At 42.9% G+C, this 19,170-nt stretch overlaps 2 protein-coding genes across 13 annotated transcripts in view; both read right to left on the minus strand.

Annotated features, from left to right (window-relative positions):
• Positions 1–12,606, minus strand: part of CHRNA9 (cholinergic receptor nicotinic alpha 9 subunit) — a 75,769-nt gene extending 63,163 nt beyond the window's left edge. For 3 of the 6 annotated variants that reach the window (XM_064487275.1, XM_010980371.3, XM_064487270.1), the window contains exon 1: positions 7,812–8,252. Coding sequence is in view for 1 of the 6 variants with exons in the window: in XM_064487263.1 (XP_064343333.1) it covers positions 12,495–12,554 (60 nt within the window). In the remaining 5 variants the exon portion in view is untranslated. Of the gene's footprint in view, positions 1–7,811; positions 8,253–8,574; positions 8,696–12,494 lie in introns of those variants that run through there. The other 3 variants (XM_064487261.1, XM_064487263.1, XM_064487257.1) reach the window with 3 other exon arrangements.
• Positions 9,586–19,170, minus strand: part of RHOH (ras homolog family member H) — a 37,915-nt gene continuing 28,330 nt past the window's right edge. For 6 of the 7 annotated variants that reach the window (XM_031435570.2, XM_031435569.2, XM_010980374.3 and 3 more), the window contains one exon: positions 10,075–13,581. In XM_031435570.2, the coding sequence (XP_031291430.1) occupies positions 12,791–13,366 (576 nt within the window). In that variant the 5' untranslated portion in view covers positions 13,367–13,581 and the 3' untranslated portion in view covers positions 10,075–12,790. Of the gene's footprint in view, positions 13,582–19,170 lie in introns of all 7 variants that reach the window. The other variant, XR_010381555.1, reaches the window with a different exon arrangement.

Raw genomic sequence — 19,170 nt, forward strand, 5'->3', positions numbered from 1 at the left:
CCAGGGCCTCTTACACACAGACCTCACTTTCTCAGCAGAAGGAGATGGAGGTTGAAGGAGAAAAATTATTCACTACATAACAAGTGATCATCTTCTACAGAGGGCAGAAAGAAGGAAACAGACCCCGCAAAATACTGCAGCCTCGCTGGGCCCCTAGGCCCGAGCCTCGAGCTAAGAGGAAGGCTGTGGAAGAGGACAGCCCAGAAACGAAGCCTGGGTAACAGCGTCAGAACTGCGACCACAGGAGGCCGCTGCCTCCTCCCGCAGCTGTGCGGTGAGTCGGCTTGGCTGGCTTCCAGCTCAAACACCTGCTGTGGCCCAAGTCTTTCAGCCAAAATCAGCCCCAAGCTGATTCTAGCTTAGTTCCCTCCCCTCTACCTTTGGGGGAGCTTTGAAAGTGTGGGAAATGTGAGTACACAAGTCTGGTTGACTTACCCACTTCAGGCTGCCCCCGCCTCCCCCGAGGGACTGGGCTTTCGCTGCTCTAGGCAGTCGCTTTTCTGAGCCCCATGGTGAGATCTGTTCCTTCTGGTTTCATTCCTATGAGAGCAGGCTAAGACCCAGAGCTTCATCTGGAGCTGAGGAGTAACCTGGTACCACAGGGCTTCTGACTTCAAGGAGACCAGGTGTGCACCGTCATCACCGTAACAAGGTGAACACTTGGTACACTCTCATTACATACCAAGCTCCTTCCATTCAGTGCCTCACCTGATCCTCACAACCTGAGGTATTACTCTCTTCATTTCATAGATGAAAAAACTGAGACTCAGAAATATTATAAAGCTTGCTCCCACCAACTCCACCAACCCATCAAAATTCTCTCCTCCTGTCTCTTTAGATATGATCATGTGTCAAACTGTATTTATTGCAGCCCTTCTTCAAGGGAAAGGGTCCCTAGGAATCCATTTCAAAGATTCACACTTGACAGGAATGGCCAGAGAATCAGACTAGACACGGAAAGAAAAGAATGTATAGCTAAAGGTCAACTAGACTGTTGTCTGATGGTCAGCTGGGAATGCGGGAAGGAGGTGCAAGGGTGACTAATTTCCCAGAGCAAGTCTTTATCTCATTACAATCTGTCAGAAAATTGCGTAGGTGTTTTATTGAAAACACTGATTTTCTTCCCAGAAGGAGGTTTTGAATTACATCATACATGGAAAGGGTCTTAATCTGGGACAATTTTTCTTTTTAATGCTATTACAGTCAACATCACATTATAATGATGTATTACATGACTGTTGCAATTTAAGTATGTAGTAATAACACAAAATCATGTGTCAGAGTAATCCCAAGAAAGCAGGATCAACCTACATACCCCGCCTATAATAGCTGCTTAATAAATGTTTATTCAGAGAAGAAATGAGTGAATGAACTTTCCCAAACAGAGAAGGAATGAGTGAACTAGATCAAAGCTGCTCAAAGTGTGGTCCAAAAACCAGACAAGGCAGGTCTGCAAACTGTTACTGGACCACAGCAAGAGAAGCACAGAAATCAAGAGTATGTATTTAGAAAATTTTTTAGCAGTTGGGTAATGTCTGTTGAATCTAATATTAAAAAATAGGACTTGCGTATTTCGGTCTTTTTTTACTTCATTTTTTTCCTTTTAATTCTTTGTCTTTTTTCCTTCTAGGAATTTATTGTGCTTTTAAGCAGTTTTGGTCTGCAATGATTGGAAATTTTAAAAAGAAAGAAAAGGTCTTTTACCGCAGTAGTTTAATCAGATCACAGACCCATCAGAAAGGCCAGATGACTCTGTCACATGAAAAGTTCCATTCTGAGAACACCCTGGCAGAGAAGAGACCCTGAGTCCGTTCTGCACAAACCTCCAGCCAGTCAGCTCTAACAACAGCCTCAACCAAGATGACTGTCATTTTTTGGAGGGGAGGGAAATAGTGTGTCCATTCAAGAGTCCTCATCGAACAGCTTCTCAGAGCCACGCCACAGCTTAGAGGCTCAGCCACATTCATGCCCTCCTCCCTTCCCCACCCCCAAACTTCAGAACGAACCAGGGAGAATCAGAGATGTTGGCATCAAAGCAGAGCAAAATCCGAGGCTCTGTGTTGTGGCAGGATGAGGGTTTTCTTCCCCCCTCACCCCTCTTCCTTCCTCCCCAGAGCCCCCTCCCAGCCCTTCCTGGGAGGAAGTCTGGTAAAATGGAGGAAAGTGGCTGTGAGAGCCTAACATCGAATAGTTCTGTCTGACACGTGTCAATAGTAATCAAGGGAAGGTGTGTTTGTGTCATAGCTGTTTCACTCTGAAGGACATAAGCCTCCACCAGGGACCTTCTGCATGGAGTCTAAGCCTACAGGAGGGGCAGAGAAGGTACAAAAAGATGGGAGGATGGCAGAGGGGAAAAGATGGGCAAAGAAGACCAGAGAAAGAAGAGCTGGATGGATGGTCGTCAAACTCTGTAATGAACTCACAGGTGACTTGATAGGAAAGTAAAGACATCTCTGGACTTCACATCTGTCATACTAAGACTTTTCTTTCTGGGACTGGGTGTTCCTACAGGCCCTCCCAGTTATGTAACCAAGGAGCTGGAGTGTGGAACCGTCAGGAGCACAGACTTGAGACAGATTGCCTGGACGGAATCTTGACTCTGACACATGCTAGGTGTCTGACCTTGGGTAAGTTTCCTTATCTGTGAAATAGGGATGAAAATAGTACCTTCCTCTTGGGTGCTCACAAGAAAACAATTTAACATACATAAAGTACATAGTGCCAGATATATCTGTGGTTTTTACTGTGGCTTTAAGCAAGGCCACACACACACACACACACACACACATATTTCCAGTACGAAGTTCAATAGATGCCCACAGATGCAATTAACAAGCATGTCGTTACAGGTTCCTCGGAAAAATCTGGGATAGTTACCATACTGCCTGTACAGACAACAGCGTAGGAGTATGTATACTCATTAACAAGCTGACATTAAAAGCTGTTCACAAGACAGTAAATGAAAAAAAAACAGATTGGAAATTAGGTTGTACCATACGATCCTATTTTTGTAAAAATACACGTGTATGCATATAAGAAAAAATTCTGGAGAGGTAAATACAAAAATTGACGGAACAGGGATTATTGGAGTCATTTTAATTGTCTTTTGCTTTCTAATTTTTTCAACAATGAGCCTGCAATATTTGTATAATCTGGGAGAGACAGATGTAGAAATATATACCTGTGCAAAGAATCTTTCCTTTATAATTCCTTTAACCTGTTCCAACCAGGCTGGCTTGCAGATTTCCCTTCTGAGCATTTGGGTGGAGGAAGGAAGAACATCCTTCAGGTTCCCCCGGAGCCCATGAAGCCCCAGCCCTGAGTGATTCAAGGCTCATAGCTCTGACTGTTGAGCTTATAATAACAGGCAAGGCGGCGCTGCTGGCTGGCTGCCGTGTTCTGGGTCTTTCTGCGCCTCTACTGTTGCTGGTTTCATGGGCTGGTCTTTCCCACTGACATTTTCTTCTTTTTTTTTAATCACCTGCCATTGCCTCTGACATTTTAAGAGAAGGGTAAACCTTTAGACTTCTATCATTAGAAAAGACCATGAAAAGGAATATATATATATACCTATATATATAGATATATATATATATAGCTGATTCACTATGCTGTACACCAGAGATTAACACAACATTGTAAACTGACTATACTTCAATTTAAAAAAACAAAATAAAAATGAGTGATAAAAGGGAAAAAAAAATAAATTTCCATCATTGAAACCTGAAACAAATGGACACGGAGTCTAGAGCTCAAAGGTAGAGGCTGGGAGACAAAACCTGGGCCTCAAGTCCCAGTTTTTCCTGAAGCCACGTGTATGTCCCTGGGCAGCTAGAGAGTCAGTTTCTTCGTCTGCAAAGTGATGAGGTTGAGCTAAATCCTCCCTGAGGTCTCTTCCAATTCCAAAAATGTGAGCTAGTAATAGCATATTAATATAATATAATAATAGTAATAATATACAATATAATATACTATATTATATTATATAAACTAATACTATATAGTATAATAATTGTAATAATATGACAAAATAATAGAGAAGCAGAAGAAAATGTTCCAGCCATATTGACTTAGATCTTAGACCCTGAATGGAAGTATATACACTAACAGAGGGAGAGAAAAAAAAACTCAGTGTGCATTTTCATGCAGTATCCAGAGAAGTATTACAAACATGGTTTGGGTACTGGATTAACAGATAACTTCCTTCTTTCAAGCTTTTCCATTTGTCAAGCAGAGATACAATCTATGTCTGTTAACTCATCTAATGAGCGCTTAGTAGACAATCACACAGGAGCGGGTTCAATTCTTTTGCTAAATGTGTTCTGATAATAAGGATGATAATAGTGACCGCCAGGGCTTAGACACAGAGACCTCGCTTCTGGTCAGCAGCTGCGTGCGTGGCCAGGACATGTCACATCGCCTCCCTGGGTCGCATCTCTCTCTCTCCTCCTTCACAGGGTCATCTGGAGCGTCAGAAGAAAGCCTAGCAGAGCAGAAGAAGGGGAGTTTGGAGCCAAGAGTTCCAAGTACGATCCTGATTCCGCCAAGTATGAGTTAGGTGCACAGAGATGAGTCACGTAGCCCTCCTGAGCCTTAGCTTTCTTGCCTATAAAACGGGCCAAATAATAATAACCCACAGCATTGTTGTGAGGTCATCTGAGACACCATATATGAAGTACTTGATCGTTTATAGAGTGCTAAGCAAATACTGGCTATTTCCATAAGACATGGAAAAGCACTTTGGGCACTTTCAAAGTGCTATATGAATGAATGTGTGAGATGACGGTAATGAGGATTGATTCACTCAAGAAGTAAGAGTTCTGCATGTACTGTGGGCACAGCACAATTTTTGATGCTGGAGATACCAAAGATGGGTGGCACGGGTACCTGGCTGCAGAGAGAAATGATGAGAAGGAGAAAGGGAGAGGGAGAGATGTACCTGCCTGAGAAGTTCATGCACACAGTGGAGGGCTTTCTGAAAATTTTTTAAAAAATATCTTGAATCAAAATACTCAGTAAATCTTTAGTTCCCTGAGATTACAGCTTTACAATCCAACAACTGCCCTTTGGTTAATTCCGGTGACTCACTTGTCAATTGCACCTCTGCCTTTTTCCATCAGTGTGAAAGTTCCACAGACAGAAGACAGATTGGGGCACCTTACCATGTTCTATTTAAACCATAAAGGGCGAGCTCTCCAACTGCATCAGCAGATGGGCTCTAGCTTGCTGTAACATGGCTGCTTCTCAAGCCCGTGCTACCATGTACATGGACAGATTCTTGGAATTGCTCTACAGGGCCCAGCAGGCAAGCTCTTGCTTTACTTTGAGTCCTATCTAGACCCTGAGTTCTAGTCATTTCCTTCCTTGTTTTCAGAATCCATTGGAAACTTTTCTATGTAAGCCCCCAGCACCACCCTGCTTCTGTAAATCCTGTCACTTTTCTATGCCAGTCTGTTTGCTAATCCATCCCTTGGAACAGCCCTAACCCAATAGTCAGTTGGGTTGGAATCCCCAGTGAAGTCAGTCACTTCTGGAGGGAACTGAGTATTGAACACTGATTATTGTGAAAAGCATATGTGTCCCTTTTTTGAGGCCAGCAGAGAAAAAGTTAAGCCTGCTTTCTTTTTCAGAGGGATGGTTTATTTTTAAATGATGTAGTTTATCTACATCATCCAGGCTTCTCAGTTAGAAGAATAAACTATCCAGTGTTCCCTCTCCCTTTTCCTAATTCATTTCTTTATAGCACTGACCACCCATCCACATTTATCTGATTTGTTTGCATAATTATCTGCACATACACAGCTATCCCCACCTAACTAGATCCTAAACTCCATAAAAGCAGCAGCTTTGGCAGTTTGCAGTCTTGGTGCTAAAAATGTCCTGGTCCCATGGGGGAATGGAAACAGAAACACATAGTTATGAAACAACATGGTAAATCAGTGATGGCGAGATGCTCGGGTTGTTATCTCATTTAGTGACTGAGTCCTCTACTTTGAATCGCCCCCATAGCCAACATAAGGATCCCAGTAAATGCTGAATGAATAAACCGGTGAACGGAGCCTTTGCTGATCCCTTCTATAAAATGCTGAAATGTACCTGCTTCGTGCTAAGAAAAAATCTTGCAAATTATAAAGTACAGGAAACTTGGATTGAAAAGTGAACTTGTGAAAAGTGAACAAGTAAAACAAAACCTCTCTCTTCATGAAGCTTAGAGAAAGAGCACCCAAAGGGTGGTAGGGAGAGTGAGGTGGGCTGAGTCTGCCACCAACTCACAGAGCTTCGGAAAGATCTTAATGTCTTCATCCACCACAGAGCAGGATCCTCCCAGCTCTGCCGTGTATAATATGGCAACTGAATGGTATAGCTGCCATTTATTGCAGACTTAGTATGTGCCAGACGTAGTGCAGCCTTTACCTGTATTCATTCCTTTAATCCTCACCACCCTATCATATTATTTTCTCCACTTTACGGATGAGGAAACCAATGTGCAGAGGCTAGTTAACTTGCACAAGGCTGCAAAGCTAGGGAGTGTCAGAGCTGGAATTCAAGTTCTGGCAATTTGACTGTAGAATCTGAACTTTTTAAAAACTTTCAAAATTATAAATTATATTAGGCATACACAAGAGTTGTAAAAAAACACGTAAGTTTTTGAAGAATAAGTAACAGAAAAAATTAAATGATCATTCATGTACCCACTTCCCAAACTTAAGAAATAGAACATTACCAATACCTGTGACACCCCTGGGTGACCCTGCTCAATTGTATTCCCTTCCCTCCCCAGAAGAGGTAACCACTTATTTAAATGCTGTGTTAATCATTTCCATGCTTAAATGTTTTTGACCCTATTATATTAAGTTTTGCTTGAATTTTAACTTCATATAAATGGAATCATACTATATATATATATTGCTACTAGTTTTTTAATCTTTTCTTTTTCTTTCTTTTTTTTAAATGGAGGTACTGGGGATTGAACCCAGGACTTCATGCTGCTAAGCATGCACTCTACCACTGAGCTACACCCATCCCCCACTACTTGCTTTATTTTCAACTTTGTCTACATTTATTTATATTGATATGTATAGCTATAGTTCATTTTGATTGTTGCATAGTATTCTATGTGTGAACATACCAACATTTAGACATTCCCTTTGGATGACAGTGGGTTCTTTCTAGTTTTTGCTATCCCCTACAATGCTACTAAGAACATTCTCATACAGGCTTGCCAGGAAATCTATGCAAGCATATCTCCAGGGCATGAAATATCTAGGTCAAGGGTGTAAAATATTCAACACTACTTAGCAATGCCAAAATGTTATATTAATTTACATCCCCACAAGATGCATATAAGTTTATTGCTTCATATCCTTGCCGATACTTCATAGTCATACTTTTTCTCTGCTAATGTGGTGGCATGACAATGATATCTCATTATGGATTTAGTTTGCATTCCCCTGACTCCTGGTGAGACTGAACACCTTTTCTGTTGTTTATTGGTCATGCATATTTCCCCTTCTGAGAAATGGCCATTTTAAAACTGAGCTGTTTTTATTGTTGATTCATAGTGGTTCTTTATATATTTATAGCAGAGCTTCTTAAATAAAAATATGCCATTAGAAGACCCACAATTCTTGAACCCTGCTATTCCAGAATTACTCTTTTGCTTATTCAGATTAAAATTAATCAACACACTCCATTCTCTCCCAAGCAAATAGAGATCAAGCGTGGCACTTCCTCAGTTTTGAGGCTCAGGACAGTGCAGTTAGCCAGGCTGTCAAACCCATATCCTTCAGAAGCAAGAAGCCATTACTTACCATGAGGGGCATGGTGAGGAAATGCCATCCTGGAGCCCCGTGGAAGTTGGAGGCATAGAGGAGAAGCTGCTCAGCAGGTGTGAGGGAGTCACAGCTATTGACAGATAAGCATCACCAAAGCCGGAAAAAACACCCAACTGTTCTTTCCTCCCACCCTCTGACTTCTAGCCAAAGTCTCCCAAGAGCTGCATCCAAGTGGAAGCTAGCCAGGAAGAGATCCTGGGTGACGCAGTCCCAGGGTTAGCTCCCCAGGCACCGGGAGGGCAGCCAAGGGTAGAAAATGGAAATGGTGGGGGGAGGGGCGGGGGGGGAACAGCCAGCAGGGACCACCAGGACAGTGGGGTAAGAACCACCTGAGACTTTTTAATAGGGAAAAGGATGAAAGGAAGCTCTCGCAGGAAGGCTGCCAAGCCTTAATCATCAACGTGTGACAGGGATCATTCTCAGCATCTTAGCTAAATTAGCACGCGCAGTGAACTTTAAATATAATTCACCATATAATAAATAAACTGGTCAAGTTTAATTACACCAAAATTACATGGCAAAACTGGGACATTTTGAAAAGTAACAGCATGAAGGAAGTATCTCCATATATCTGCCTGAGCCTCAGTTTCTTATAACAGAAAGAGAATATTATCCACCTTATGAGCATGTTCTGAGGATTTAATGAGAGGAGGACTGTAAAGTGCCCAGCACAAACCCAGAAGCAGGAGGCATTCAAATGTAGTTTGTCGCTATTGCCACCGCATGCCATTTTACTCACTGTACCCTGTTGAACGTTGCTACCAATGGCGCCTACATCTGTGTAGGTTTCCCATCTCGTGGCTCACTGCTGACAAGTTCTGGAATATTCTGATCTTATCCAGAATGTTCAGCCTATGTATCTGCATAGACACATAAAAAATCCATACTGGCACCAGCATTTGAACAATAGTTCCACAATCATTATTGTGCTAATTCTTAGAGTAACCCAGGAATTAGTATCTGTTTTAAGTTAGGGAAACTGAAGCTGAAAGACACATGACCCAGACTTTGTGACTCCAAAACAGATCACAGCTGTCTGGACTCTTACTGCCTCATCATGTCTGTCCATTAAGTGTTAAGTTCCATGTCAGGATGTATTTTAGAATCGACCACAAAAATTAATGTGGACTTTAGGGTGACTCGAGTGCTCTTTAGGAACTTTACATCACAAGTGATTTCTGTGGTTTATTTTATCTTTTCTGTTGAAAAACTGCTGAAGATCTTGGAGAGTGTGTATGCATCTTTCATTTATCAGAAGAGATACAGACTGAGGAGAAATAGGGCCCTACCTACCCTTGAGTTGTTCTGATCTGACTCAATCCATAGGAGAGCCTTCTCGGCTTCGGGGATGAACACTCACAGATGCCCAGTCCCCTCTGTGGTATCACAACCCAACAGGCGTGGCAAGCGGGACTCCTTCCATCCCATCCCATGATGGGTGAAGTGCCCTTCCCTAGTACCAGATCTTTAAACAGAAAGAACCAGGCTCTCCTCTCCCAGTCACTCCCTCATTCAAAGGAAATACCTGAGACCTGAGGGATGGAAAAGTAGTGAGATAAGAAAAAGAGAGTATTTTCCAAGCTTTTCGAAGCATCACAGCATGATGTATTGCATCTCTGCCAATTCATATGTAATCAACCTACGAAATTATACTGAAAAGCCAAGGGTTAGAGCAAACACCTTTGCAAACGACGGTGCTCTGTAACTTAGGTCCCTTTCTCATTGCTAGGAAGAAAAATAAAAGGGGGGATGGACAAAGAATTGAAATATTTTATTAAAAGCAATTTTTAAAATACAGGCCACTTGACTGGTAGGGTTGGGACCTACAAGGTTACATGAGATCGGATGTGGCAAAACCACATGGTTGGGCTGCTCTGGGAGGAAGTGGGGCACAGTGGTTTTGAGCAGAGCTTTGGAGTCCAACAGACCCGCTCAAGACTCCTGGTGCAGCCACTCACCTGCTGTCTGGCCTTGGACTTGCCGGTCAACGTTCAGTTTCCTGTGCAATATGGTACTCACAGTGTGGCTACCTACACACCACGTGGTGAGATCACACACACACTCAAGTGCTTAGCACAGGGCCTGGCACATCCAAGCCCTCAATAAACTATAACCATTGCGATGCTTTCTGCTTTCTTATCAGCCTAATTTCATCACACTAGCTTGTGCCACCGTATTTAGATAGTCAGTATAAAGTAGAACAGAATAGGATGAATTACTCAACCACTCAGCCAACTCCTTAATGTAAACAAGAGCATATTTAATGTTGCTACGCGGGATGGTTAAGAATCAACATACAATAGTCCACAAAAAAAGGTACTGCAAGTTTTGAAGTGTAAGAAGCATATGCCTGCATCTAAGCAGGAGAAAGAAATACACAGTCATGTAGAGCATAAACTGCATGGATTCCAAGAAAATGGCCTATTTTCACTTCTTACCCCTGCACAGCTGGTGAGGGTCTGCTTCCTTCCTGTAACCGCTTTGCAGCACATCCGTCCAATTCTTGACTTTCTCTCCAATTCAATTCAACACGACTTTGTTTAGCTGCCTTTCTTTCCCTGAGCTGGGCCCTGGGGACACTGAAATGAACAGGAGGTGGCTCTGCCTTCAAGAACTGTAGTCTAATAAGGGAGAGAGATGCTGACTGGCTTCAATTTATGCCAGTTCCTATCACTGGGGAGAGTTTACACGTGGATTCCTATTCTTAGGTGTGAGGGTTCTCAGAGGGGGCGTTTAAGCTTGGCTCCAGCCAACAGGCAGACGGCTCACCTGTGTGTCTGCCCAGGTGAAGGCAAAGTCACCTGGCCTCGCCCTCTCTGGCCTTCCCTGGTAATACCACTTCTGCCATGGAATCACCTCCTCTCCCCTCTCTTAGAATCAGGTAACTAGGCCTTCCCATTTTCAGATCCTGGCCCCCTATCCCCCAACCCACGTCAACCAATCTCTATTCAACAAGAAAGAAAGAAAAGCTTGGGGAAAGCTAGTTGTAATGATTAGAAATTGATTCCTGCTATTGTGTTAAATACCCTCCACCCTAAAGACTGACCCTGAAGGAAAACCTGCACGTGTTCTTTAAGACCGTTGGCGATTGATGGAGAAGAGGAGGAAGGTCAACAGGGATACTGAGGAGATGAACTCCCATCGCCTCACCTGCCTGGCCAGCTTTGAAGCCCTCCAACCCTCTGGCTGCCCAGCGTGGAGAGCTGGATATGGTAGTTCGCAAATTAAGGCACACAGGTGATACTGAGGAGAGGATGAGCTGTGGGCCTGGAGAGCTGGAGATGTCAGGGTGAAGGTAGCTATGTCAGCCCCAGGGAACTGAAGGAACCCGGGCCCCAGAGATGAAGACCCAGGTCCCAGCCCCTTTATTGGATGTGGATGAGCAAAGAGGAGAAAGAGAAGGCAATGTGGAGACAAGCACACGTTTGATTTTGACATTGATTAGCGCTATAAAGAATCGACCACATAACAAAAGTCTAATCATGGTCATTACGCCAACTGCTCACCGTTGGTGTGTGATGGCGTGTTACACCCTAACCACCATGAGCTTTAATAAACGTGATTCAGAGTGGTTCTAGGTTTTATTTGATTGGGTGAGTAAACGAAACACCTGGGTTCCAGCTTTTGCAATTTCTGAAGCGACATAGTCCTCTGTTCTCAACTTTAACATGATCAATGCCATTGCTTTTAAGCTATTAGATAGAATGGGGGTAGGCAGTGTTCCTATTTACTCAGTATTTCTCCTGATAACTTTTTATTATCTAAGCAATTGCTATACCGTTTTCCTGTTCCCTGTGCTTGAAATTTGTGATTTTTTCTGCTCAGGTGTTTCATATTCATGAAATTAGTAAAAGTTACAAATTCCACCTTTTTTCCAACACAGATACATATACACCTAGATATCTTCCCAATGATTCTGATTAGATCCTAAAATTAATAAATTATGTTGCCATGCCAGCTCAGGTTAGAGTTCAGACAACAAATCTGCTGAATTGCCGTCACAGAGAACCGAGTCTGGTCTTTCACAAGACCTACAACAAGCTAGGAGTCCCAGGGTCAGAAGACGCTGGCGAAGTGCAACGGTCCCCAAAGTGAAAGTCAGACTTCCTTGCGTCTGCTCCAAGCTCTGCTGCCATCGCTTAGAGCAGTCTGCTCTCTACCTGGAAGACGTTTCCTTCAGTCTGTTTTGGTGAATGAGAGAGGACTATTTAGTGCATAATTGGAGTTCATTAGGTGAAAGGCTATACCATAAATAAATGCTTTTAAAAAAAATAATCACAGAGACATATGACAGCTGTTTAAAGTCATTAGACAGTATCAAAGTATCTTACGGCATTGAAATGTATTTTATATACAACTCTGAATAAACAGTGGGTGGGAAATTAATTGCAAGAATCAGTTGACGGTTGTTTTAAAATTTGATTACCTAGTAAAATCTAGCAGGCAAGTGGTCTCAACAAAATGACTACTTCAGGTGAAAACAGTACCACTGCAGGCATGGCACAGCCCAGTAAGCTCATTTCACTCACACATCAGCTGGTGTTTGTGAGTAGGTAGGAAGACTTTCCAAGTGTAAAAACTAATTATATCCAAGAGCTATTCATTTAGTTATTATTTAAATAAAATGTCTTTAAATACAGAATGCTTTGGAAAACTCACTTCATTGTCCAAAATTATGGAGACCGCTTTGGTTTTTTTAGTTGAAGATGGAGTATTCATTACAGTTGCTCAAGGCATCTTCTAGTTGGCAAGGGCAAAGAGTCCATTTGTAGAGTTTATTTTGTAAAAACATCCAGTAGCCAAGTCTCATCAATTGTATCCAAAAGGAAACACTTTTCAGGAAGGAAACGCTGCTGTATCCAGAAAGAGTATCAATCCTTGCTGGCTTGTGGGCTCTCCCTGTCTCAGTTAGTCTTTGGGCAGAGGAAACGAGTGTTGAGTAAAGTCTTTGGGGTTTAGAGGATCTTGCATTCATTAATGGAGAAGAACCTCCTTCTGTTGCGTCTCCTGGCTTGGTTGACAGCAGTTCGGACGGCACACTCAAATACCTGCTGTACCCCCCGATTGCTGAGGGCTGAGCACTCCAGGTAGCCCTTAGCTCTCACATCCTGGGCCAGTCTCTTTCCTTCTATGGCATTGACGCAGGAGGCCCTGTGGGGCCCCACCTCCCGCTGGTCAGTCTGGGTGGCCACCACCAGCACAGGGGTGCAGGGCAGGTTGCTCCTGACTTCACCGATCCACTTGTTTTTCAGGTTCAGGAAGGAGTTATGGTTGGCCACGGAGTAGCACATCAGCACCACGTCCGCCTGCTGGTAGGACAAGGGCCGGATACTCCTGAAGGCATCATTGCCGGCTGTGTCCCAGAGCCCCAGGCTGATCTGGATGCCATCCATGAAGACGTCCACGCCTGTATTCTCATACACCGTGGGCCTGTAGGCCTCCGGGAAGGTCTCTGAGGTGAAGCGCACCAACAGAGAGGTTTTCCCCACCGCAGAGTCTCCCACCAACACACACTTGATGGAACTCAGCATCTTCTCAGCCTGGGTTCCTAGTTACAGTTCAGAATCCCGAGGGAAAGAGCCCTCAGTGGGCTGCTGGGGCAAATGCCATTCAACACAGGGAATGAAAGCCAGATGGGCTTGTGTTCTCAGGACCTCTGACAGCAGTTTGCAGAATGTCACTTTGCCCGGTCCATCCAAAGGAGATGCACGATCTACTCTGGAAACCTCCAAAGGCTAGTCTTCAACTGGAACAGAAAGAGAAGGGGAGAAATTGAGTCTTTTTTCCCTTTCTTGATGATGGGCAGCTTCATCATTGGGAAACTGATTAAACAGGGGGGCCTCCTCAGTGGAGCCGTCCGACCCCACTTGTCTAACTCACCCTTATCCTGGCAGTGAAAGCTTGGACCTGTTATACCCCAGCACTTACACCCACAACCCCACCCAGTCAAGAAGCAGAAGCTGATTTGATCTCTAAAGTCAGCCTAGCGGTAAAAACACCAGCGACTGCTCTGGTGGCAACATGAAAAAGACCTCAACAGCAACCTGCTGTGTGAATGAGACGTGTTCAGACAGCTCTCTGTCAGCTTCTGCACCAAGAAGTGGGGACCGTGGCTGACAGCGGTCTTGGCTGTTTCAGTTTCTAGTGGATCCCAGCCACTTTGGGAACGGCAAGAAAGAGCAGTGTGACAAGCCACACATACTATAAACACTTCCCCTCATTTATCGATTAATCAGCCAGTCCTTGGTTTATGTGCTGAGGTCAGAGAGAAGAAATCACCAGAACTCTAAAAATTTGCTGTGGTTTTTCCCTTGAGGTTTTTTCAAAAAACTGACTACAGGTGTAACAGAAAGAGCAATGTCCTTGGCATTTTCTGCATCTGAAATCAGACTCCATCACCTATACAACAACACGGCTTTGAGCACATTGCTTGATCTCCAAGCCTCAGTTTACGAATCTGCAAGATTGTTACAAATTTAGGAACTACTTCTCAGAGATGTTGTGGGGATAAAATTATTTCTTTTCTGGACAGCTACCTATGTATCAGGAACTCTGCTAAGCTCCTGGTTAAACAAAATAACTTGCTTAAAAGCAACCATATTCAGTGCTTGTCACTTAAACAGAACCACATAAACATGACAAAATCTGAATTTCATGAAAGAGTTAAGTAAATTCTCATTCACTGCAGGTGGAAGAGCTCCAGACTGATGAGATCAGTCGTGGAGTTGGTGTCCCCGTCTGCCAAGGGATGTCATCACAAGGCCAGCCCAGCTTCAGACAAAGGAAATGTCTTTCAGACCAAATTTCAAAGTAAAGGTTATTAATACAATCTGGGCTTTTAACCTCCCCCACTGGCAATCTTCCTGCCATGTCACATGTAAAGTAATGTAAAACAGACCTATATGTCTGCTTCAAAACATAATTTTTAAAAAACACTCCTCTAAATCTGGACATTCCCCTCCAAGACAGTTTTATCCTTGTCAACCCACAGTCTGTTTAATTAGACATAATAGCCTTTGCAAATGAGTTAAATAAATAATTCACAGGATTTTCATGTATCCATTTTTTTACCACATATAAGCTGAGTGGCCTTGGTCAAGTTACTTAACCTCTCTGAGCCTTGGTTTCCTCATAAAAATGGAAAAATAAGAAATGCATCTTCTTGATGAAATTACTGTAACAATTCAGTATGTGGAGAGTCTAACAGCACAGAACCTGGGACATGGGGTCTATGAGCAGGCACCATATTTTACTATTTATTTAAAATACCAAATATTGAATGTCCAAGCATAGGGGTTGGGGTGTCAAACATTTGCCTGGAGTCTCTCTGAAGACTCACATCCAGTCTCTCTCATACACAGTGGTCCTGGACACCTCTTTGTCACCAGACCTTTGAACAAGGTCCCCTTGGGTGCTCATTTGGGTCTCAGACTTCAGCTCCTTTTACATACAGATGACTTAAATGAAGCTTTTGTGACCCTTTGTTACTTAGTCCAGCCCTAAGACCCATTAAGACATGTTTTAAGTTTGATTTTGACCCTAATGTAGCAGGAAAAACATGCATGTAGTCAGGCTTTCGGTTATGAAAAAAATTTCTTCTAAGATATTGAGTAAAGCCAAGTTTCCTGAGTAAATATTGACAAAAGGAAGTCACTGGGGCAAAACTGTTAAGAACACAGACTATAAAGTCAGGTAGATCTGGAATTGCATCTGGGCTGACAAACTGACTACCTTAGAAGTTTCTTAACCTCCCTAAGTCTCAGTCTCCCACTCTGTAAAATGTGATGTGATAATATCTATAACACAGAGTTATTGAGAGTATTAAGTGTGCTCAGATGTATAAAATCCTTAGCATAGTACATAAAGTAAACATACTGTAAGTACATAGTCAGCAGGTAGAAAATACACAATAGTCCTCATTACTAATATCACTGTTAAATAGTAATTACTAAATATAATGATAAACAATTATTAATTGTAAGTGAGGAATCTGAAGTAGCATTAAAGAGGTTTCTATGGCAAAGGGCGCTCTGTGTGTCTTATACCCAGCCATGACTACAATACGTATAGGCTGCAAAAAATATATTCTTGTAGCATAAAAATAAGAATATGATATGGACAAAGAAATTTGTGTCTGCATTTTGCTGCTCAGAGAGCTACAAAGATTCAGACTGGAGAAAAGGGCTCCACTCAATCAAGTGACCTTCATTCCCAGCCAGCTGTGGCCCTAAGAGGCACATCGTGTCAGTTCTCAAGGCCTCAGTTTCCCAAAGCATAAAGTGATTGGTCAAGATTAACTCTCTCAGTTAGTTTCTATTGAAACTGAGGCCAAAGAAGAAAGCTTTATTGCCTGCCACCATGTATACAAGAACGTAAACCTCTGCACTACTCCATAGCAGCAAAGACGGATGATGAAACTTGATGACATGCACAGTCTTCAGCAGATGGCTAAATATGGAGCTAGGAGAAGGGGGCCAGGGGAGGAGCTCCAGTCTGGATTAGAGCAATACCCTATATAGACAGGACAGATCACCTTCAGACGGTGTGTCTCATGTGCCCACAGCGGGGCCATGATAGGTCACATAATGTGTGTGGAAGGCTTATGGGCTTGATTTCAGTGGAATTTCACCTAAAGAGAGAGATTCTCCCTAAAAGAGCCTCTAGGGGAAAAACAGAAGAGGGTTTTCAGTGGTATTTTGCTATACGGAGGCGTTATAAGAGTGAGTTCAGATAGCATCGTGAGCGATGCACTGAGTGACCCTTTAGGACTTAAATCAGACTGGAATTAATGAACCTTCAATCCCAGAACCTCTCAGGTCTCAATAACTTGATTTCTCTTCTCTCTCTCCCCTTTCCACCGTTTTTACAGAAAGGATGCCTTCCCCAGGCCCCCAGGGTGCACACACAGAGAGAAAGGGAGGGAAGGGAGACTTCATCTTGTAAAGGCAATGGTGTCATCCACAGCAAAGGCACAGAGGCAGGCAAGAGGGAGGGCTTAGAGATGAGGTGTCCTAGTCCATTCCACCTTCCGGAGAGCTGAGGGCTGTCCCATAGGAAGTCCCCATTTCATTTTAGCCTCAATTCTCATCCCATCTCATCCCAACAGATCCCCCACTCTTTATTCTCTCTCTCTCTTCAGACACACTCTGTGCTACTCTATTTACCTGGAAAGACCTGCTGTCACCCACTTCGACCGTCTCCAACCTCCTCTTGAACATCTTTGATGGCCTGACTCACTGCTGGACCAGGTGCCCCCTCTGTGTCGCTGTGATAGCCCTGCCCTCTACCATAGCCATCTCCACTCTGCTGAAATGGCTGGTCCTCCTGGGCTCCTCCCCTGTTTGAGAAACTGAAATGAGAACTACCCTACCTTCCTCACAGGGAGCTTGTAAGCACCAGATGGAAATGACAACCACCCAGCAGTAATGTGTGCCTGTACTCCGACAAAACGCTGTACTTTTGGGAACACTCTCTTGATTATCTTATGAGAAAGCCCCTCCAGAATGACAGAGCACAATATAAAACTAAGATGAAATTATGACTCTAATTATTATTATTACACATTTTAGGTTATCTGGGCTTTGACTGAGGTGGCTTACTTCAAAATGCTGATAAAACCCTCATTTTTTTTTTTTTCAAAAATATGAACCCATGGCAGTCATCAGCCAGGGACAGCCTATCAATTACGGAGAATACATCTAAATGTCATCCTTCTGGAAAGAGTTTTGGGCAAAGGACCTGTGCTGGCAGCAGCCAATTTATTCATTAAGAAAATTGTTTCTGCTGCGAATCTAACACACTTAGGTGATTAGGAAATCACATTTCTCAGCAATTCATCTCCTGCCCGCACCTTCTCTCAGCAACCCTTCCACAGCCTAGCAAGGACACCACAGCAAGAGCAGGCCCTGCTCTGATGAGTGATTCCACGTCTGGCTTGGGGGGGTGCTGGGGGGGTTGGGTGCTTCGTTTCGTTTCTTTCTCTTGCAGGGAAAGAGAATCAATTCAAAACAATCTTAAGCCACTTGATAGAGGAAAAGCATAGCCATCTCTCAACTTTATTACTCCAAATATTATTCACTTTTCATTCTCTAATAAATATACACTTGTGTATATCTTTTAAACTTTTTTTTCAATTTAGAAAAATTTTTATTTTCAACATAGTCTACATGCTTGCCAGGTTTTAGCTCAATAGCTTGCCATTGTTTCAACAATTCATAATTGCCCAGCCATTCCCCACTGTTTTGAGTCCTTTGAGCAGCCATTGAGTTAGTTCCAGTAATTCACCATAATTAACAAGTGCTACTTTATACATAAAATATATGTGCATATACACATGTATAGAAGTTATTTTTACGTGAAACAATTTTCCTGGGGGATATAGTCACAAATGTGGCACTACTTGATCGATGGGTCATTTTGTGACTTTTATTTACATTATTGAGCATCTTCTAAGGACTGTATGTATTATTTATTGATTATTTTATTTATTTAAAAAAAATTTGTTTTGAGCTTCCTGCATGGCAGGCACTGTATCAGGTCCTGAGAGCCTAACAGTGAGCAGGACGGCTGCTGTCTTCATGGAGAGGACCATCTCACAACTGCAGAGATGTCGGCCAGTGAAGAATCTTGCCTACGGTCACACAGGGAGACACTGCTGGAGGCAAAGTTAGACCCAAATAGAGTCTGACCCCACAGCTGCACAGCTCCACGTGGCACCCACACCTCATCATTCTCATTGTTCTATCCAACGCATCTCACATAAAACTGTGCTTCCTAAGCAAACCCAGTTTCGAGACACTGTTTCTAGCCATCCCTTCTAGCTGGGTCCCTACTCCCATTCTCCTCTGCAAATAAGGAGTTCTTAATATTTACAAGAAGTGTCCTGTGTCTTAATTCAGAAGTTAGTTCCACAAGTGTGTTCAGTTGGTGAAAATTAATCAGTTTGCAGACCTACAACGTGTTCACTTTTCTGTATGTAAACTTCAGCAAAAAAGTATTTTTAAAAATTAAGGCTACCACCTTCTTAGGGAACATCTTCTCAAAGAGTATTTTATCTTAAGTTTCATCTTGCAAGGGTTCACTTCACTAATTCTCAATCCTACTTCAGTAATACCCCACCCTACTTCAGTAATTCCCCTTAGCTAGTTTCTAATTGCTACAAATAATGATTAAATTCCCCCTGCAAATCACAAAAGGAAATCACTTTTAAATTCAGTTTATTTTTATACACAGATCATCTGTATTCCAAATGGATTTTATTCTGAAAGTTTGCCTTTAAGATGCTGGTTTGCAACTCTCACCACATGTTCTCCAGAGTCAAGGTTCTAAGCAGTAT

The sequence above is a fragment of the Camelus dromedarius genome, chromosome 1 (assembly GCF_036321535.1).
Source record: "Camelus dromedarius isolate mCamDro1 chromosome 1, mCamDro1.pat, whole genome shotgun sequence".
In the NCBI taxonomy this organism is placed as follows: domain Eukaryota; kingdom Metazoa; phylum Chordata; class Mammalia; order Artiodactyla; family Camelidae; genus Camelus; species Camelus dromedarius.